General features: G+C 27.0%; 3 protein-coding genes across 4 annotated transcripts; all 3 read right to left on the minus strand.

Moving 5' to 3' along the window:
* Positions 1 to 11718: 11718 nt before the first annotated feature.
* LOC123304209 (high mobility group protein I-like) lies at positions 11719 to 13358 on the minus strand. Of its 2 annotated transcripts, none has more exons than XM_044886340.1 (3): positions 13291 to 13358; positions 12556 to 12674; positions 11719 to 12061 (listed from the first exon to the last, which is right to left on the minus strand). In XM_044886340.1, exons 2-3 carry the CDS (start codon positions 12640 to 12642, stop codon positions 11741 to 11743), a joined length of 408 nt encoding a protein of 135 aa, XP_044742275.1. In that variant the 5' UTR covers positions 12643 to 12674; positions 13291 to 13358; the 3' UTR covers positions 11719 to 11740. The 2 variants fall into 2 exon arrangements, with proteins under 2 accessions (XP_044742275.1, XP_044742276.1); XM_044886341.1 differs by lacking the exon at positions 13291 to 13358 and adding an exon at positions 12742 to 12760.
* A 2341-nt stretch (positions 13359 to 15699) lies between these two features.
* Positions 15700 to 16346, minus strand: LOC123305900 (U6 snRNA-associated Sm-like protein LSm8). Its single transcript, XM_044887738.1, has 4 exons — positions 16207 to 16346; positions 16093 to 16133; positions 15901 to 16028; positions 15700 to 15833 (listed from the first exon to the last, which is right to left on the minus strand). Exons 1-4 carry the CDS (start codon positions 16235 to 16237, stop codon positions 15743 to 15745), a joined length of 291 nt encoding a protein of 96 aa, XP_044743673.1. The 5' UTR covers positions 16238 to 16346; the 3' UTR covers positions 15700 to 15742.
* Positions 16347 to 16941: 595 nt separating this feature from the next.
* LOC123305237 (neural/ectodermal development factor IMP-L2) lies at positions 16942 to 22824 on the minus strand. The gene is made up of 4 exons (XM_044886899.1): positions 22172 to 22824; positions 19803 to 19996; positions 18684 to 18806; positions 16942 to 17232 (listed from the first exon to the last, which is right to left on the minus strand). Exons 1-4 carry the CDS (start codon positions 22746 to 22748, stop codon positions 17221 to 17223), a joined length of 906 nt encoding a protein of 301 aa, XP_044742834.1. The 5' UTR covers positions 22749 to 22824; the 3' UTR covers positions 16942 to 17220.

Below are 22824 nucleotides of genomic sequence, written 5' to 3' on the forward strand. Positions count from 1 at the left end.
GATATTATTTTTAAGCGAGAATTTTTAATTACAAAGTTTATGTAATTTTGTTGAATTATGAATAAATTTTTTTTTGTTTTTATGCTTTATTTTTTATATTTATAGCTTTTCATTGTGATAATGAGAGAAAAGTACGATTAAATTTATCAAATTTAATAATTAGCAATTTTAAACGAGGTCCATAATTTTTATATCACTAAGTTAAAATTGCTATATCAATAAGTGCTAAAAGCACTTAGTGACTTGTTAACTAAAATCAAGATAAAATTGATATAAAAAACTCATCATTTTAACCGTAAAGAAATAAGACTTGCGGTACGCTTGGTCAATGACGTAATTTGTTAAACGAGCGTTGTCTAATCATTTGAATCATAATTGAAGTTCAATATTTAAATTATTTATACTTACGTGTCTTATCTATATTTTTTTTGATACTTCTTTCAGAATCGTTCTAGTGATGTAATATGCAAAGTAAGTGGATTCTGTACTTCTGTGCCGCCTCAATCCGATTTTTTTTTATTTCCGCTACTCCATATCCTTTAACAACTCGATAAAATTTATAATTACCATCCTAAGTATTGGTGTTATTACTATGTAAAAAAGAAATTTTGGAATGCTATTAATATAAAAAATATATCAATAAAATCTTGATGATTTTTCATAAGTGAAAGTAGTTTTAACGTAATCTGAGCAGTTACTAAATAAAATTTTATATGAAATAAAAATATCAAATTATAACATTCCTTAACAGTTTCTTTATAAAATTAATGATGTGCATATGTGAGTATGTTAGTCAATTTTATAAATAACGCGCCACGCAAAACACACGTAATTTTTAGGCTAATAAATTTTCTACAAAGGATTTTCTGACTTTAGATAATGTCTTCGATGATAAAAATCAGTTTATCAATTTCTATGACTGATTCGGATCATCGTGGCCTATCCATTGTAAATATTATCAAATATGTAAATGGATTTAAATCGAATCGAAATAAAATCATTCTTTCAAAATTATCGACGTTTGGAAACAATTGTTAAATTGTAGCATAAACAGTGAAAAAGAATTCCATGAATTGGATAATTAAAATTAAGTTTAAATACTGATTATACAATGTAATAATTCATATCATTTTTCTCTTATTATGTTTTTATTTAATAAAAGTGTTACATTTTGTTATTTTTGAAAATTAATACGGGTGATAAACTTATGCTGTTGTAAAATTAATACGAAAACAATTTATTATTTTTTGAAAATACATGTATTTTAATTTTATTACCTTAGTTAGAAAGCTGACCATAGTAAACCGTTATATGATACTGTTCAAAGGGGTATTGGAACCTTTTTTTGAATTCAAAAGTAATATCTAAAATAGCCATTTCCTGTGAAAGTATTTTCATGATTTTCATCAAACTTACTTTGCGCCTTGACTCCACATTTAAGAACAGAAAATAATTTTGAAAATGATACAAAATGATCTGTTCATTTTAGCAATGGCAACATTAATTCTTTTTAACTATTCGAACCATTCGTAAATCATTGCAATTAATTTTACGAATTTCGAGTTAAAATGGTCTTTGGTGTTACCGTGAAGGAAGAGTTGACTGTGTAAAAATCTTGGTAATTGTGTTTAAGAGTTTGTGGTTAACCTCATACCTTCAACATGATACTTTTCAATCATGTGACACTGTTTTATTTTTCAAACATAGTGTATGTACATAAAGACAACCAAATTGAAGTTTCAAGATATAGATATTGAAAAAAAAATACTTTTTTTTATTATTATCAAATTTAATCAAACTGGATTTATACAAGCAAAGACCTTTAGGTACGAGAGCGGAACAGTTTTTTCTAATGACTCATTTCCAAAATCGCCCTATTAGCTCAGATGGTTAAAGCGTAACCAATGCCGTCCGCGGGTAGCGGGTTCGATTCCCGCCGTCGCAACAAAATTAATTTAATTAATAGTTGCGATGGGCTGGTGTAGTGCATGGTATATGTATGAAGGAGGTGCACTCAGCCTCTGAAATTGAGAAGCTGATAAATGAAATTATCAGCGGAAAGGTGGTAAAACACATATAGGTTATCACAATGGGCTCTATAGCCTAAGTGTGTCCTTCGTGGACAGCCAATACAACCTAACCCAACATTTCCAAAAAATATATGTTTTTGGCATTGAATTTCTTCATTATTTTCTAAAAGATTAATTGTTCAAGTATCCCCGATATTCGCGGCCAATTATGGCCAAATTCCATCTTTACGATTTTGAATTCTCTCATTTATTTTATATAACGATTCTGCGTTTTATACATTGAACAAGTATTTTTGAATAGCAACATCTTTTAATAAAAAATTGTTTTCAATTATTCAATGATAGTAGTATAAGGTTATAATAAATTTGTTGTACCCAATCCTAAATAATAAACCAAAAACTCATTTATTTTGTGCATTTATTAATTGTTTTTGTGATTATTTTTATAATTGGCATTGATAATATTACCATTTTAATAAAAAGATGTCTTCTCATATAAATAATCATAATTTTTTAATTATATTTTGGTATGATCAAATTTATTCTTTTAAAATTGTCATAAATTTTTGATCGAGACATATATTCACAAAAAGATGTTTGAGCTAAACAAAAATTTCGACAATTCAATTAAATTGACAAAAAGCTTTTTGTCTTTAAACATAGAACTTGTTATGTACTTAAATTTTTCTTGCCATCTAATTATACCTTATTTACGGACGCAAAGTATCCAAGTAGCTCTAGAATACGTTTTACTAACAGCTGTACCAAATATGGTTTTCTAAATTATAAAATTAAAATTTATACATATCCGCCTTGGTAGTGCGATTAATCTACCATCACTTATACAGGGTAAGGGGCTAAAGAGTTATATTTATGGGGTTTATGTGTGCAAAGTAAAACATTTGCCGAATTTCAGTAACAACATCCATTTTTTTTTTTTAATGATTCAATTGTAAACTTATACTGTTGGTGTTGTCACAGATGCAAATGGAATTAAATATAATTCATTCGAAATTCGTCAGATATTTACACCACCCTGTATCAGTACGATTATTTGTATGAGAAATGTTTCTTTTTTGAATTAACTTTTGGTTTATTGTACATATAAAGAAAATAATATTTTTTATAACTTAAAAACTAAACATAATATTTTGTCTATGCATAAAAAAAGGAAATTAGATGTTAACTTAAAATTTATGTCGGAACTAACGATATAATAATTCTTATACAAAATATCTCCATTTTGTAAACGAAAATTATCTTGTTAATTCAATTCAAATATAAAGAATTAAATTATTATTACTGTTAACGTAAATCTTTTTCAAAACACTCGTAAACAAATCATGAATCGATTTACTCAAGAGCACGTCATTTACACCAACAAAAATATAATCATTATAAATAGATGTTTTTCTGTTTAACATTCTATAGAGGCTGTGCTACGTTTGCCATTTTGAAAAAACGTGAAATGTAAGCATTTATTGATTTTATGACGACTAATAGGGTAATTGAAAAGTAAATTTTCAGAGTACATCTTGATCGAAAGTTTAACGACAAAGAATGAAAGCAAAGAGTAAGAACGTAAAAAAAAAGATTCAAAATTTTAATTTTTTGGAGTTATATAGTATAGTTAGTATTGAGCAACAATTATTGCTGTAAACAACTTAGAATGCAATTTGATGAAAATACATTAAAATTAAATATTGGATAAAAAAAATTATACTTAATTCAATAAATTAATTTTTATATAACAATTTATTAAACGTTGGTATAATTTAGCGTGAAATACAAAGGCGAATTAAAATACCTTCCATATTGAAAGCTTTAAACTATTTTTTATCATAAACTAATCAAAATTGTTTTGTTATGTTGATAGTACTCAAATCAGAAAATATTTTTATTTATATTTCATATTATACAAAGTTCAATTGAAGAGATAATTTAAGGCGGCTGAATTTCGTTCTAACTTTATGTTTTTTTTTTAAAGAAAAACTATTATTCTATTAAAACTTGGCATAAGTTGTATTCATACTTCTTTTTCAATTATTGCAATTATATTTCATCAATCATAAATAGCGAAATTATAGCCCAGTCTTGTAGAGAGATCGATAATGGAATGCGAATCTATTGTAGTGATTTATAACGAACCTATTGTAGTGATTTATAACATGGACGTTAATTTCTGTGTCATTACTAATGTTACAAGGCCTCTGTGCAATTTTTTTGTAATCACTTTCATCAATTAAAAAAACAAAGTTTCGATAAAAACGCTTTATAAGTTTAAGCATATATATATTAACGGTATGTAGATAAAGTTCACGTTTTTTTTTGAGATACGTGAAAAATACTTTGAGTTTAACTACAAAACTTTCGCGGTATTATACTCTTGGGATGAAGATTTATAAGATGGGTATTTATAAAGAATAGAATATTATTTGGGAGGATAAAGATATATTTTCTGTCTTACTGAATCGTATTTTCATTTACTAACGTTGCGATGAAATTAGTTGAAAAAAAATTACTTTGGAATGCTATCAACATAAAAAATACTTTTATAATTTTTTTAGTCATTATGTTGAAGAATGTTTGTAAAACACTGTACAGTACTCAGTATTAAAATAAGAATTTATAAATACTAATTAATAATAATGTGTGAATTTGTATAAAAAATATTTAAAAAACAACATATATTACCTGATATTCAGGTGTAAATGAGTTTTATCCTTTAATTTTTATTTCAATTAATTTATTAATTTATATATTGTATACTGTCTTTATTAATACTTAGGATTTTATGTATGACTGTACAGTGTGAAAATTAAATGAACTTTTCTATTCGTTAATTATCACAATTTAGTTGTTTAATATTTCGAGTATGGAGAATATTTATTAATGAATTATATATAGATATAATGTCCATTAATTATTTATTGTGACAAGAGATATGAATGCCTTTTTCTATCTTTAGATACTTTAGAATAAGTGATTCTATGAAGGCAACATTTTATGGGTTTATTTTATGAATAACCAACCATGAGTTTCATCAGAGATCATGGGAATTATTCATTGAATCTACCCAAGAAATATTTTCCATAAAAGTTTCGAATCACTAAAGATAAATTTGTAAAATAAAATTCTTAAATTGTATTTGCCTGCCTGTTTCTACAAAATATACTTCGAAAATCAATGGTCAATTTTTTTGATACGGATTTTCAATCATAGTTTCAATTTTACGATAGAATTTCTAGATTATTAGATTTGTGCTTAAGAACGGCAAAAATAAGTACAATCATCACAAAATATGTAGTGTGAAAGCCATCTCCGTTAAAATCCATTAATTTTCTATCTTGGCGAAAAAATTGAATACTTTGTTTAATAAATATAAGTGTGTCAGGAAATTTATGACATGATATTGTACTTGAATTTTATAAGGTTAGATTTTTTTTAATTTTTTTACAATAACATGCTATAAAAAATTAAAGAACGTCCTGAGTTTGATTTTACTTATGTAATTAAATGTAATTCTATTTTAAAAATTACTCCATTTTGGGTTGATTTCGAACATCAAAATCAAATTGACGACATTTCTCTCGTAAATATTAAAAAGATTCGTATAATTATCCTTCCGATTTTATGATCCACGAAAGTTGAACATAAATATAATCCAAGCTTGAAATAAATTGTTACAGAATGAACATTTGGGTACAGCGTTTGGTATAAGTTTGGTTACAAGTATAAATTTTCTGTAAAAGTATCCCATTATATTATGCAAATAAGATAATCATTGTATTTTTATCACGTTAGAGTTATCATTACATCTATAAATGTGTATGAATTCTTCCGTAAAAGTAACCTTTTATTAGACAAATATCGAAAAAATTTACTCTTATTATTCATCTAATTTCGTCGAGTTAAAACAACGAATCTCAGAAATAATTTATTTCCAATATTTACTATCGAAAAGTTCATCTGTTTCAAAACAATCAAAAAAATTTTCGGCACTGTATCCGATTTTTTCAGTCTGTATTTAATTTATTGAATGTGTATTTTCTTGGATTATTATTAAAAAGCCTAAGAGATTTTGTAAAAAAATTAATTCAGCGTTGGTGGTAAATCGCATAAATAATACAAATTTAACTTATTCTAACAAAAGGTATGTATTAGACAATTTATCGTAATAATACCCGTATACACTTTTTTATCGTTTTATTCAAGGGCTACTTTTACCAGATCTAATCGAGTAGTGATAATTTTGGACTAACTATCGAATTATTATATGCACTAGCGCCGGTTATCAAGCGCTGGTGAAGGTGGTCACTAAAAAAATTTGTACAATAATAACAATTAACAAATTAAAATAATAAGTATATAAATTAAAAATTGCAAATATAATGGCTGCCATATTTAAGTAATATAAAGCTATGCCACTCATCATATACTTGTTTTACAAGTCAAACAAATAAAAACTGAACTATGACTCTAATTATATTATAAATTATTAAGTGAATTATATTTTTAAGTATTGATTATATTAGTTGCATTCTCAACTATAAATTTTTAAAATAATATTTTTAAAATAAAATACGTTATTTTGTATAATATAATAATAATGAAAGATTATATATTTAAATGATTACAACAAAAAATAAAAAATATTAAAAAAAAAAAACCAAAGATGTACATGTTTTATATTTTAAAAATATGTGTTGTCATTTTTTGTAAGAATATACTTCATTCAAAGCATTCGTTATAAGAATATTTAAATTTCGTCATTGTACTAAACACGGTGATATAACAAAGGTGTTTCATACGATTCCAAAATTATAAATTATTTTCTAAAAAGTTAAAAATTACATTTTATTACCGCCGTTAATAATCTTAAAAAGATAAGTTTGGTGTAAACATATTAAGTATGTGTTTATTATATTTACATAAGGAACAAATAAGAAAATTCAAAATAAGAATAATTTTCCTAGTTGCTTGATTTGTAAATTTCAAAATCAACACACTCTAAAAATATTTAAACGCTTAGTTTGTAACAAAATTTAATCACTAATGTCACTTAAAGTGTGATGCTACTCTTGCCATTTTATATTTTGATAAACAGCTTTTAAAGTAAGACAACACTCGCAAATAAATAAGAGCAAATAGTTTTGAAAAGCATTTTCTTCGTTAATTCCAAATAGTTATGGTTTTCAAATTTAATTGCTATTCACATTATTCGAATACAAAAAAAAGAAACAAATGTACTGAATGTTGTATAAAAATGACAACCATAAAATGTGTGATATACTTGATTAAAATTATATATTGTTAATTAATTAGTATTAATTAATAAAATTATATATTATTTTATTGTATATCATAAAATAACAACTGTAAATAAATTATTTTGTTAAAAAAAAGAATGTAAGACAAAATTATAGATGAGAAGAATTTAAAAATAAATAGAAACACAATATTAATAGATTTTAATTTCATTACTAGCGTTTACCATCGGCTTCGTTCATATACTTAGAGAGAGAAATAAAAAAGTTATCTCCAATAGAATAAATGATGAACACAGAACATTTAACAATTTAGATCGATTTAAGGATGTATGAGCACGGTAGTGGGAGCACAAATTTAAAAAATATATATTTTCAATTTTGATGATAAATTATATTATAACTTGACAATATAAGACGAAAAATAAGAATAAAATTTTTCAATATCTGGCGTTATTTTCGAAATATCGAAAATTGGAAATTTTGTTTAATTATTCAGCTTTCGATATTTCGAAACCCAAGGCACATATCGAAAAATTTTACTCTTATTTTTCGTCTACATTCATGAAGTTATAACAAAATTCATCATCAAAGTTGAAAATAAGATAAAAATAATTTCAACCCTTAATCTACCTTGCTCTTACATCCCTTATATGGACGGAGACACTTAGTTTTTTCTTTTCTAATTCATTGCTAATATGTTTACTTTCTATTAAAAAGTTTTTTTTAAATTTGTTTTCATTCATTCCAAATGAAAACTATCAAAAACTTCCAAAATATGTCGTTTTTTGAGATTCCTCCATAAGAGCCAATGTATTTTATATCGATTTTTAATGACATTGTTCTTAAAAATTTGCACGGATACCTAAGCTGAAATTTTAACCACATATTCTTTGAGTAAAAATCTGCCTATACAAAAATTGTGAGCCTTTAAATCAAACATTGTTGTCATGCTCATACATCCTTAATCTTTATTATTCATGATGTATTTTTTCAAAGTTTAATAAGCATTTCATAGGGTTGACATTTTTTTGGAATAAAGTTAGTCTATGTTACTCTCTGGACGATCAGCTACAGTGTATCTACATGTCCATCGGAAGTTTCATTTTGTCGTGGAGTAGTAGGATGAATTGCCATTAAGAAATATTAATATATATTATGCATAATTTTGTATACTTTTTCAAAATTTAATCAGAATCCCATAGAAATGAAATGTTTCTCCGGTATAAAAAGTAGTATATATTACTCTGAAACCTTCAGCCAGCTATCTCTGCGTAAAATATGTCGATCAGAAATTCCGTTTCTGTGACCTGAAAGAAGGATAACCAAACTGACATTGAGAAATATGAACAGATTAGATGTTATCCACAGTTTTTTTTAATAATTTCTAGTATAAAAGGTACAAAATAATGTTATCTGATTATGACTGGTAACAAATTTAACTTATTTGTCGTTGCTATGTTCGGGCACGGACTATCACATAATTCATTTAGATCATTAATTAAGATAAGGGTTAAATTATTTTGCCAGATTTCTAATGTACACAAACTTCCTTTTTTAGGATTCAAGACTTCTTTCTTGAACTGAACGTTAATTTCCCAAAAAGTGGACTTTACTAATATTGGGGTATACTAATAGTGTCAATATCACTCTTTCTGTGTACACTCTTCATTTTCTTAAAAGATATTGCTATCTATGAGACACCAACTATATGAAGGCAAATTTTACTTACCATGGGGCAAGTAGCCTAGAAAATGGGTGTCTGCGTACTTTTGCTAACAAGTAAAATATTACTCGGGATTGATTGATTGAATTTTTTTATAATAAAATTTGTTTAGCAAAAAGTAAAAAAAAATTTGTTTCTTAGTTCAATATTGATGAGGTAAAATTTTTAAGAAACTCATAGTCATGCACCTTGGATCAAAACAACAACCAGCATTAGTGATCAATGAACATGGGTATTTTATGGGACCGATAAAGTATTTTTCGTTAAATTTATCAATTTCATAACAATTATGGGTTCAAATGTACCTATTAAAAGTTGATATGAATGTGTGAAATGGAAATAGGATGTAATCTCAAGTGTGGGTGACATGTAAAGATGGAATATAAGTTGTAAGTTATTTAATTAACAACTTCGCTTATAATAATCTGACAAGCGGTTTAGGCTATTAGACGTGCGTGCCAAATATGTATATAATCATACCTACCCAGAAAACATTACCTTATGCAGTCAGCTAATAAAACGTAAGATAAAATAAGATGTAATAATGTAAGTAGAATGAGATGGAATTAAAAAATAAAAATAAATAAAACACTATATTAATATACTTTTATTTTTATTTTAAAGATTCTTCTGTTTTAAATCATAATAGGTTCATGATAACACATTATTTAAAATGAATTATTACATCGATGTTGGTACAGAGTATATATTGTTCTAGCGTTATTTTTAACTACATATTGGTTCCAACTTCGAATCTTGTTTTGTTTTATACAACAAAATTTTTGAAAATATTGACAACTTTATTTTTAAAATTGTATCAAATAGTTGAAATGTTTAAAAATTTCACTATTAATAATGATTTGTACTAATTTGAACATCTTTACAAATTTGATTCGTGTGTTAAGTGTGGACCACTGACGAAATAATTTCATATCAAAGTTCAGAGTTCAAATTAACGGTTTGTTTTCCCTTTTGGTAAAATTATTCAGAAAAATCAATTTCGTAAGCTAATCTTAAATACGGAAAAACAGTTCTGTAATTATTAAGTGAAGACAATTTAAAATCTGCGCTTTGCTGAGAGGAATATTGTTAAAGTTCGTTTAGAAAGAAATAACGCTATAATATAGAATGGTAAAACATTGATTTTTGTGCTTTCATATCTACAAAATTAAATCTAGAATTGTATAATTTAAAAATAAAAATACACTCACAACCACTTAAAATGACTTTAAAATCTACTATATAAGATCTTTTCATGACCAACTTATGGTATTTTATAGTTTAGTTTCATTTCAATTTTTCCAAAAAAAGAAAAATGCACGAAAAGATCGATTATACTTACGAGATCATATACGAAAAAAAATTAGACCTTTGTGGTAAGTATGTTTAATAAATATTATCACCATATTTCTAACAATAAATAATTTTTTGTTTTAATTTTGAAAATTCAAATGACTAATTTTGATAGATTTGTTTCCAAATTCTTTCATACAAGTTTTTTTATATAGTACGTGTAGCATAAGATTAAAATATTAAATTATTATACAACTAGAAACTATAATCGATATAAATATTGATTTAAATTTGATGGCAACTTTTGGAAGTAACTGGTTTTTCAAATACGATACAAAATCACTAATTATTAAAAAAACCATACGAATAATTCAGTAGTGGTGGCAAGACGAGAGGACTATCGTCCATAATATCCTCAGAGGTCTCCCATAATGAGCTCCCTAGACTCGTGAGTTAAAGAGCTTTAATGAAAGTCAGAATATATATATAATACTGACAAAAAATGGGTTTGGATACTTGTAGTTTTTGACCTACAAAATATTTGTTTTACTTGTGCACACAATTTAAGGTTAATTAAATACTGTGTTGTTAAAAGCACAACATTTACTTTAAATTCTGTAGTAATGGGTGTTTTCTTAGAGATTTGTTCAAAATTTATAGCTTATTTGAGCCCAGTTTTATAACAAATATCAAGTATAAGTTTCTTTAGCAACCATGCCTTCATGAATTGCCTCTCAAGATTTTGTAACTTAACTACGCCAAAAACCAAAGACGGTTTAAAATTAAAAATCAATATTCTCTGCAAACTCGCCGCGACGTGCAAATACGATTTATATTTTATTCCATTTTAGAGGTTTACCTCTTAAAAAAAACCCGTTACATGAAATAAAAAACGATTTGAGATTAAAAAAAAAGAGAGACCTCGTAATGCTTATCTTGCCCAATCACTGAAAAAATTAGTAGGAAAAGGTTGACTTTTCTAAAGACTAAAAGCTAAAATATTATTAAAATTGCGATTGAAATTAGGAATTCATTTTTTTTAAAATTAAAAACTAATATGGCAAAAAATAAGCTAAAATATTCGAATACAAACGGGCTATATTATGAACGATTCAGTACTAATTCAAAATTAAGGACATAAGGAGTTTTTTTAAATGCTTTTTTAAGGAATTAGTGTAGCCCTTAATTGAGAATTACATTGACCAGAAATTTTAAAAAGAATTATTTAAAATTGAAAACTTACAACTAATTGTCATACACAATACACCTTATTTATTTTCAGGGAATCAATGCATTCATTAATTTAAATTAACGAATGTTTTGATAATCTTCAAGTGATATTATAAAAGTTCCTTTTTTTACAAATATCGATGAGATTGCGTCGTCATGTTATTTTTTTTTAATAAATATTGTGCTAATATACTTTATTCATCGTCATCTTCTTCTTCATCACCATCTTGATCATCGCCATCTTCATCTTCGTCATCTTCGGCTGAATCTTCTTTCTCTTCTTTCTTTGGGCGGCCACGTCCGCGCCCGCCGCTACCACCTTTTGGTTTTGATTTACTTTTTTTACTTTTTGTTGTTCCTTTAGGTCTGCCACGGCCGCGTTTTGCTGGAGTTGGTTCATCATCGTCTTCTTCTTCACTACCACCACTGTTAGCAGCTGGTGCAGGTTTTTTTGCTGGTTCTTTCTTTTCAGCTTGTGGTCTTCCACGTTTTTTGGGAGACTCTACTTTTTCTGCCTGTGATAATAGATAAATTCATTTTGATTACGATATTGAGAAAATATTTTTTGAATTCTTCTTAACAAAATGATCCCCGGAGGAATTGTACTTTTTTTTTATATTTACGAGAGTAAATGTGTAATGCATGTTTCCACACATAATAATCTGATTTTCGAAAAAAAAGCTTTAAACATTCTGTAAGGATCACAGTTTTGTTGTTTTGTCTAAATTTTGTGTATATAAAAATTTTCATTAAATTTAATGTAAGTCTAAACATTTTGAACTGAATATTTCATTTCACGTTAAAAATAAACTTGAAAAACTTAATTTTTATAGATAAGAACCCCTATACATAGTAAAAGATCGAAAATTCCAAGCATTATCGAGTTTAGGCCAAACGTTTGTCCTCTGTTTTATCGTCGGGATGCTATATTTTAACTAAATAATTTTAGGCAAATATTTTCCCCTCTTAACTATTTTATCTCTTCAATTTAAAAACAAAGAAAGCCTACTTTATTTGAATCTCCACTGCCGCCCTTAGCTGGCCTGCCACGGCCTTTTTTCTTCTCATCAACAGCGGTTGCATTATCGTCAGACATGATTTGATTGTATAAAATACAAATTTATGAATCTAGAAAAAATTAATTAAATTCAATATTAATTTAATGCAGTTTATAAAGATTTTGCGATTATTTTACTTGGTATAAAAAAATCAAAAACAATCTAAACAATAAAAATCTAACAGAAAATCCAACAAATTCCGTTAAAATAAGTTAGCATTAAAAAGTCCTTTTTTATATAAACATTATTACCCGCGCCCGCCAATTCAAAATGTCGACAAAATAAAAGCATTTTATTTCAGATACACCCAAAAAAAATTAATTAACAAAAAACTGATCAAGATTATGTAAAAGTAACAGAAGAAATATTTATAAAACATGTGAGAATAATTTTTAAAAAATATTACATACAATTACATGCAACACATCAATAAGAATAAATTATTGTTTGTAAAATAATTACAATAATATGAACCATTTTATTGCTATGTACGCCATACGTACAATAGAAATACTTAAAAATTATTTTATATCTCTGTAACTACAATTGCATGCATTTTCTAAAATATATTAAAAAATCATATAAAAAATAACAGATTATCTAAAAAATTTTCAATACAATAGAAAATTTATTACATGTAAAATAAAATATTTTAATAAAACATATAAAAATTAAGAAGAACTTACTATTGAATTGAATCGACTTGATACAGATCAACACTCTTTCTTGATTGGTTCTATGAATGAGTATATGTATACACTTATAAATATATACACACATACATAAACTAATACATAAGAATGTGTATATTTAAATAAAATATACAACAGTAATGTTAGTACTTTGGCGTTAATGTAGAGGCGCTCTTTATTATTGTACCAACCACCGCCAAAAAATTCATTTTCTTCAACCGGAAGTTGTTAATTTAGTTAAATAGGTAATCAATAAATAATATTGTTATCATTTCAAATAAATTATTCGTTTTATTTGTTTTGTAAATTCAAAAATTATACGAAATTTATATTTTTATTACACATTTGATAAATTTTTATTATATCATTTGTAGTTATATTTCTATAAGCTATTTCTATAAAAAAAATATAATTTTTTTTTCAATACAAAGCGGGAATTTAACGTAAAATTTAAACGTAACTTTTCTTATTTCAAAAACCGTAAAAAATAGGATTCTATAGTTCAATAATCCTAGCTAAAGAATATTTTTGAAGATATTACTTAATTTTCTTGACGATTAGGAATGAAAATTTAAAAAAAAATTTGTCATGGCAAAACCAATATTTTCTAGCTTGATTTCAAAGAGTGGCCAAAAAGAAATTAAGTTTTGTTAAATAAGAATGTGAAAACACAGCCGAACATCACGGCATCTATTGGTAATTTTTCAAGTTTGTGTTTTTGAATTAATAATGTGTTTTCGACAATCGATTTAAAAAAAATTAAAATCAGAACAAAATTATTTAATTAAATTCCGAAGAAAACGAGTCTAAAAATCTATAGAACCTAAAATGCTTTGTCTTCGAAATATAGTCTCAAATAGGTAATGACGAAAATATAATATCTTCATGGGTAAAAGTGCGTATAATTTAAGGTTTAAGATTAATACAAAATATGCTAAAAAGTTATCCGAACTATATTATGAAAGACTCATTTTTAATCTTATTTTTTAACGGAATGGTTTTTGAGTATATTATATTTCCTTCTATTTAAAGTCAATGGTTGAATTTTAAAATAGTTGTAATACACGGGGAGTTCGAGGTCGAAATGAGTTTCTTTGGGGAACACTTGGATCAATCTTTTATAGGTACCATTATGTATGTGTAAACAAATTTTGAAAGACAAATGTTCATATCAAAATCAAGTTTGATGTAGATGCGATATAGCCGAAAATTCCTCCCAGATATACGCTTAATAAAGAATTTGGCGATATCTTAGACATTACTCAGCCAATTGTTAAATTAAGGCGATATCGATCTCGACAACTACATTATCGTTGGAAATAATCTAGTTTTTGGCCCAAAGGAAGAGGGTATAAATAGAAATTCGGTCTAGAAAGCTGGGTAAATCAAAACTTTTTGGCTCCTCATTTCTCTATGTACCTGTGCCCCGGTACACATATCGGGTTTAAATTCACTTGTTTCACTAGCTCATTTAAGGACGTACAGCAGTCCTCTGATACCTTTGAAGTTAGATAGATCGAGTTGAAGGATGCACATGAAAATTCACTCTTATACATTCGTATACCTCGTAAATAGACATAAATTCTGCTTGAATAACGCTTTTGGAAGCCAAAATGAAAGCCTTAAATCTAGATTTTCAGAGAAAACTCCACAACCTACCTTTCTCTCTAACTTAGATCCGTCGGTAAAAATACCACGCCTCTTGACTTAACCAAGTTCTATTCCTTTTCCTGCCTGAAGGCTATCTTTTCTTAAAACTTGTTCCCGAAGTGAGTAGAGGGTAGAATGTAGTCGACGGATCTTGGAAGTGAGAACCTTTGAAGGATCCGTGCATATCTCCTCATTACGCTCATATGTATGTTAAATAGAAATTGGATTGAATTTTTGTGGGTACTAATGAAAATAAATAGTTTTATTCAAATAGAAACAAAATTTTTGTGATTTTTGCGCCATTAGAAATTTAAAATTTCATCATTAGACGAATATTTTCAAAAAATTTTCCTTATATCGAGTCAAGAGATCGCTAGGATTTTGGACGATATCTTACAAAATATGCATTTAATCATAAAATGAATCCGATTTTTATATTTTTATATCAACAACCGACCCTTAATACCGAATTTTATTATATTCCGAAACAATAATTTTTTGGGGGCTTCAAAAATTGTGCCGGTTATTAAAGTTATCACCATTAAATTTTTAACAATATTCTTAAAATTATTTTTCTGTGTAAAATCTAGTCTTGGAGCTCCTCCCATTGTTTCCTACTTATTTTGTAGATTAACTTTGCACCTAAATAACTATCCTTAAATCTTATCGCCAAATACGAGATAATATAGGTTAAATGTAAATATTTAAGCAAAGAATACAGTTGAAATTTGTATTTAAGCGATTTTATTAATAATGACTTTTTATAAATACATTTAAATAATATTATAATGATAAACTAGTGTACAACTGGATTTAATGGTTCTGCTTTTATCGTACTAAAATTTAATCTTGCATCAATTTCATCATCAATTTGTCCTACAATTGCTCTAAAATAAAATTTATGAAAATATATTTACAATTTTAACAGTAATTCAAGCAATTATATCAACTTACACGTTATCCCCTCGAATAATATGTAAGCCTAGAACTACTTGTTCAATACCCACAGTACTTGAATATACTCGTTCATGTGATTCATCTAATATTAAATTTATAGTTTGATCAAAGCCTTTCAAAGTTCCCTAAAATATTACATTTAAATTAATTTATTAATATCTATAAGTTTTTGAACTGTAAAATACGTACAACAAAATTTCTTCCATCCGATGTTATTATTGATACCGTATCTGAGAAAAGTATCGGAAAATTTTGCATATATTATACAATTTTCTTATTTAATAATTTATTTTTAAAGGATACGATTTACATACGATTCCAGCCCAGAAGCCATTCTGTTTGTTTAATTTATGTTTGTACTTAAGTATAATTTCTTTTGAAACTTTGAATTAACCAAGCTTTTGAGGTTAGTAAATTATTCGAAAATAAACAGTACGCTAAACTTAAAACTGTATACATGTTCTTATTCTTGAACTCTTTGCACTGGTGCACACCAAATGCACTACAGCGTTCGCCCATAGACCTCTAAAAATCTAGACTGCAAAAGTGCTAATACAATTTATACCAATATAATAAAAATTGAATCAAATTGAAATTTATAAATATTAGACAATGTTCTATATAGTATAATCTAAACGCACATTTAAAAATGTAAATTTCTTAAGTAATTCGTACACAACATGAATATTATTGCGTCAATATTGATTTTAATCAAATAATAGATGAGGAAACTTCACATGTTCATTAAAAAAACCTATCTAATTTTGATTCCTGATGAATGGAAAAGAACTTGCCCAACAAATCATTTACTTATAATAAATAAAATTGGCCTAAGAATTGAGCCTTGTGGTATTTTATACTTTGATTTCTAAATTGAAGGATAATTATATAAAACAATTCTAAAATGCTTTTCAAATTTTCTTTATTTTATATACATAAATATTATAGACAATTCAATTTGCGAAATATCAATTTTAATTTAATACTTTCATATAAATTTAAGTATTTGAGATATGACACAACAATCGTTCATCCACTTAATGCATTAAATAATTGTAAAATTCCAAAGCTAATAATTATTCTTTTATAATTTTAAATTGCAGTACGTGAAGACTTGTTCCATATAAGTATGTACATTCGAATGCAATAAACATGAATCCAATAGACCAGTCTAAATGTAACTTATTACCGTAAAATAAATAATTAATAAATAATATCTAATAACACAAAACACCATGCACTTAGACTGTGCCCCTTTGATTCAATGTTATTGCTTTTAATTGCACATGTGATGTCCATTTCAGCATTCAACACTCCTTAATTTTCATTCTAAAACAATATGAACATTTAAAAATTATGAGAAACTTGCTTTAAACTTTAAATAAAATATTAACATTTCTGTTAAGAAATATATTCATTGCACCTTTCCATTAAATTTTAGTGAAAATACCTACTTCATCAAAACATCAAAAATTCATATAAACAATTGGTGAATACTTTTATTCCCATTTATATAATATGATACATGATATGATCCCGGTATATATTAATCAATATTAAATTATACAAAAATGGGACCACATTTTGCTTAGACCCTCATATCAGTCCTCTCCCATTTATTCACATTATAAATATATTATGTAGTGCTATTATCAAGCATATAAGAAATCTTCAAGATTTACTGTTCTTAAAATCAGAAATGGTACAACTATTGGGTTAAATAATTTTACTAATTCGGAATTTAAATTTAAAAAGTTTCTATGAAATACTAGTAAAAAAATTTCAGATACTTTATAATAAAAGTAAAAGGCTTTTATTAATGAGCATTTGGGTCATAGGCTTTTTTTCTAGATGTCTTAATTTGGTCTTAATAACAGCAGATAATGCGTTAATAATAGGGTAGTACCTAGATGACCGAGCTTGCACGGTATTTTTTTGGTAAATCGTGTGTTGCTGAACAACGCCGTCTACTGAAACCAGGATTTAGTGTTGAAGTGTCGGTAAAGCAGTTAGTTGCTCCCAATTAAAAAAATAATAGTATTACTATACGAGATGTCAGGAAGAGTAATATTTTTCAGTTTATGTTTCAGTTTTTCCTGAAAACACCAATAAAACGACGTTTTCTAAAAATGAAACCTAGCTAGATCGATTTTTCGCCCCAAAAACCACTGGCTTTTCAGGATTTTAAGCGGTTCAAATGAGTACAGACAGAGTGTGAAAACTAGAAAAAAACATCAAAAGGGTTTTTCGTTGAAAAATGACCAATTTTAACGGAAAATTAGAAAAATCTCTAATAAAAATTATTTTTCGGTTTCATAAAAATTCATGCTTATTCTGTAATAAAAGAGAAACACTTTCACCATGTTTCATAAAAATTGAATTTTTTTTTTGGCGAAAAAAAAAAAACAAAAAAAAAAAGCTTTTCACAATTTTCTCATTAAATTTAAGGTTATGTTGAAAAAAGTCCCGTACGAAAGTTATTCAATTTTTTATTATCTAGAAGTTTTCTGCTACGTTTTTCACTTACAGATCATTTTTCTCCCTAAATCGCTTTAACGCTTATAAAAAAACGCTTTCAACTCTTAAAATCAACCCTCATTTCACCATTTTCAAGGGTCTCGAATTTAATTGTTTTTTACTATGTTATGAACTAAAACTGATATTTTCCAATGCCTAATCTATCTCAATAATATATTTTGGGATTTTTTTTTCTCTTATAGAGTAAAATACCCTATTGTTTCCAATTATGGATTAGATATAAGTTATTTACAAGTACTTACAAGCATAGGGTATATAAATGTTGATATCGAGTCTTCACTATATGTATTTCTAGCCACACAAACATAACTTCCCATATCAGACCATCGTAAACCATTTATTGACAAATCACCATTTTCTAGTATCTAAAAAAAAAAAATTGTACAATTTACAACCTGTTCAAAAATCAGGGGAGTATCACTTAGATGAGTGAATTTTAACCCCAGAAGCTTGAAATGTTCTGTGCAACCTTCCATATTTACTTTATTAACATCATATTTACATAATTGATACGAGACACTAATTACAGCAGACTGTGTATTTGGTATTGAAATATCATCAAGAGTACCTAGAATAGTCGAGGTGCGTGATGATATGAATAGAGTAACAGCATCTAAATTGTGAGCAACTTAACGTATCATTAAAATTTCAATTTTACTTGTATTAATCACAAAATTCCCACAATTGTGTTTTGCCGCCTCCTACTTCTTAGTTCCCTTTATATACCTCCCAACTTTATTCATTAACGATCCTGACCTTTAAAATATCCAAAGCAACTTAGGTATAAAATATTATTCCAATCGGACAAAATGAATATTATATATTTAAATTTTGATGAATATCGTTTTCACCATCTACTGTAGGATCGCTAGACATTTGAAGAAACAAATTTTCAAAATAAGTACACATGCAATAGGTAGGTACAAAGGTATACATACATTCACAGAACTGCAAAATTTGATTATTTTAATAATTCAGAATTTGAATAATCTACCGTCGAGATAAAATTTGAAATTAGCCATTTTTAGCCATTTTTTAACTTTAAAATGTTTGTAACTTTTTTCGAAAGAATCGCAAGAGTAAAAAGTCAAATTAATTTGTTTATAAATTCCCATTCGTACAATTTCTTTTTTATTAATTGGCTCCTTTTGGTCCAAAGTTTACAAAAATTACAAACCTGTTTAGTCGCGTTTACATTTTCAGTGATTGGTCATTTTCATTTCTACGCATTTTTTCGAGGGTTTGCCGCTTTGCCTACTATATATTGACCTTAATGGGATAGAGTGAATTAAATACATATATTTACTACGCACAGTTAAACGACAATTACTCGATATATGGTTTTCTTATAGATAATTTACCTTAATTCTAGAATGATGTTCACTTGTGGCAGGTAAAATTAGTTGTTCATTGTTATCAAACCAGTAAATTTCCGTTGCTGATGATCCATCACTATTAAACGTCTTACAGGGAAGTATAATGTTATTTCCAATGGTTTCCATAATAAAAGTGTTAAATAACACAATGCGAATCAGTTTGTTGTTATTAGCTAGATCTAAAATCGACAAAAGTTAATTGTTAACTTTGCTTGAACACACTTAAAAAGAAAGATGATGCTTAGTGTTTCAACGCAGATCTATTTGTTAATATACATAATCCTCACGCAACGATAATTAAGCTGCAAATATGGAAGGAAAATAAAATTCAAAGTTATAGAAAGTAAATAGTTTTTACCAAATTTTTATTGCAACAAAGCTTTCTGGTAATAATAGATTACACAACGTTACGACGTGAAACAAAAAAGGTTTTTTACGTCGGATATTAATATTATTATAGAAGCGCTGGGAAATAATACGTTTTAAAATTATTGATCTAAATATTTTACTAGTATTATTGATCTAAATATTTTACTCTTTCCAGCGGTTTCACGCTTTTATAATTCATAAGTTATCTTTACAATTGGGAAAATACCTTTATTTTGTATATGCTGTAGACAGAAGTTCACACGGTTAACTTTTAGAGAGGGATTCTGAATCTACTCAAATTAAAAATAAAATGATCAAAAAAAAGTGAAAAATTATTCTTATTTTTCTCAGAGCACTGGTGTCCGAGGTACTCAAGGTACCCGAAATACCTTTGGCACCAGGTACCTCGAATATTATCAGGTACTTTCTGTCGCGATATTCGTGTTCAGCGACCCAAAAAACACTCTAGTAACGAGTTTGGACTGTTTATATAACGCATTTCCCAAAAACTCCAAGAGTCGACAGAAATACCATTCATCCTGCGCAAGTACTTCGGAGACCTATTCTGTAGTGATATTCGTGTTTAGCAATCCCAAAAACCCCCGAGTAACAAGTTTAAATCATTTTCATCACTATATTAACCGAATTATGAATTTAGTATATTTACGGTCAATTTATGCAAATTGCATGTTTTTAATTTCTTATAAATCAAATGCTTGCCTCATTTCTACTTCTAATTTCACAAACAAGTCAAGCATTTTATTATTAGTTTATATTACACTATTCTAACCGATACAAGAGTATACTTTTTGAAAGCTTTCTGATGTGCTGAATACGAATTTAAGCGAAAATGAAATTTTTTCTCACAAAAAAATTTGCCCCATCAGAAAATACCATTCATTTCTCTTCAAAAGCCATTTTGAAATTTTTTTAACAATTTTTCCAGTAAATAGAATAAATAGGCAATATCTAAGAGAAATTAATCAATTATACCTATATATTTATATTAGTATAAGTAATACAGTATGTAAGTATTTTAACTATAATAAATATCATATGATTTCTCGAAGAGCAAGAGGGATATCGGAAAGATTCAAAAAGTATTTTAAAGGAAGAGGGAAGAAAAAGGATGGCTTCCAATTTCCATATGAGAAAATAATTACAAAGAAGTGTTACGGAATTTCGAATCTAACTGAAAAACGGTCTTTTTTTTGTAAGCCGAATAGTTTGGCCGAATAGTTTAGACAAAATTTGATAGTAAAGATACCCTATAAGAAACGACCCTATAAGATAAGACCCTATAAGAAACTACATATCACAGGTTTTTTGCGAGTTTCTTCATTCAATTTGAACAAAAATGGTCTTTATAAAAAAACAAACCACTTTTATTGAAAAAATTTTTAAAGGCATACGAAATAACAATTTTTGGGTAAAACACTTCAGTCCGTTTTTGCCTAAACTGTACGGTTTCCGGAAAAATGTTTCGAACAAAAAATGTTTTCCTTTTAATCAATAAAAACTTTCTAATTTGAAGTTTTCAGCTATCTATTTCCAGGTATAAAATAGAGTGAGCTTTTTCATTGAGCCTGAAAAGCTGGACCAATGGGCCAACATTTTTTGCTTGAAGTATTTTTATCGATAAAATGTATTTTTCGAATTTCAAGCATATGTCAACTTACAAAAGCACCCTGCATATAAAAGAATCGCTTATTGGAGAAAATAAGTTACTGGGTCTAAACGGGCTGTGTACACGAGAGAGATTTGCGGGACAATACCATTTTCCCCCTTCATTTTATGGACTAAATAATTGCCTAAAAACTATGTATTTTAATTAAAATGATGAAAAATGTTGTATATTGCATGATAATTAACTTAGAATTTTATAAAACATCACATAAACTATTTTAATATGTTTTTAATTTGAATTTTTTGAGAAATTGGATGTAAGTAGAGTTGCTATATACAACATTATTACTCGAACATACCTTGTGTTTGTTGGCCACCTGCACCGGGTGTTGATATACTGGAACCACTATGTTTAGGTTTACCATTAACATATAGATTTGTTTGTGCAAATTTATTAACATGTGTTAAACCACCACTTTGTGCATAGCAAGTAATCACTCCAGAATGTATCGATAATGTATTTGGTATAACTAAACGTGATTTAATTCTAGCTAAACCGTTATTATTTAAATTATTAACATTAATAACATTATTATTAATATATTGATCTAAATCATTGTTAATATTTGATATTGTTGTAATTGGTATATTATCTTTTAACCATTGTATTTGTGGTAAAGGTGAACCAATTGCTTCACATTCTAATTCCAAATATGTACCCAAATTAACATTAATTTGTTTTGCCGGTGATTGTGTTATTTTGACCCATTCAACATTTTTTTCTTTATCATTGTTGTTATGACTTGTTATAGAATTATCACTATCATTGTTGTCCTCCAATAATAATTGTTGTTTTCGTGACGATGGTAATAGTTTCGAACAATGTACATGGATAATTGTTAATATAACTATCACTGATATTAAGTATATATTCATTATGTAAATGGTATACTATAAAAGATATAATAATTGTACTACTGATTCTATTCTAACAAGTGTTTTATCTAATGAA

Source organism: Chrysoperla carnea, chromosome 1, assembly GCF_905475395.1.
Source record: "Chrysoperla carnea chromosome 1, inChrCarn1.1, whole genome shotgun sequence".
In the NCBI taxonomy this organism is placed as follows: Eukaryota; Metazoa; Arthropoda; class Insecta; order Neuroptera; family Chrysopidae; genus Chrysoperla; species Chrysoperla carnea.

Bases quoted from the DNA above. Each gene is read 5' to 3' on its own strand.
- LOC123305237 (XM_044886899.1), bottom strand. From the start codon at position 22,748: ATGAATATATACTTAATATCAGTGATAGTTATATTAACAATTATCCAT. The intron at 19,997-22,171 runs GTATGTTCGAGT...TGTCGATTTTAG, and splicing joins AGGTGGCCAACAAACACAAG to ATCTAGCTAATAACAACAAA. The intron at 18,807-19,802 runs GTAAATTATCTA...TTTTTTTTTTAG, and splicing joins AACATCATTCTAGAATTAAG to ATACTAGAAAATGGTGATTT.
- LOC123304209 (XM_044886340.1), bottom strand. From the start codon at position 12,642: ATGTCTGACGATAATGCAACCGCTGTTGATGAGAAGAAAAAAGGCCGT. The intron at 12,062-12,555 runs GTAGGCTTTCTT...CTATTATCACAG, and splicing joins GCAGTGGAGATTCAAATAAA to GCAGAAAAAGTAGAGTCTCC.
- LOC123305900 (XM_044887738.1), bottom strand. From the start codon at position 16,237: ATGGCTTCTGGGCTGGAATCGTATGTAAATC. The intron at 16,029-16,092 runs GTACGTATTTTA...GTAATATTTTAG, and splicing joins CGGATGGAAGAAATTTTGTT to GGAACTTTGAAAGGCTTTGA. The intron at 15,834-15,900 runs GTAAGTTGATAT...ATTTTATTTTAG, and splicing joins ATTATTCGAGGGGATAACGT to AGCAATTGTAGGACAAATTG.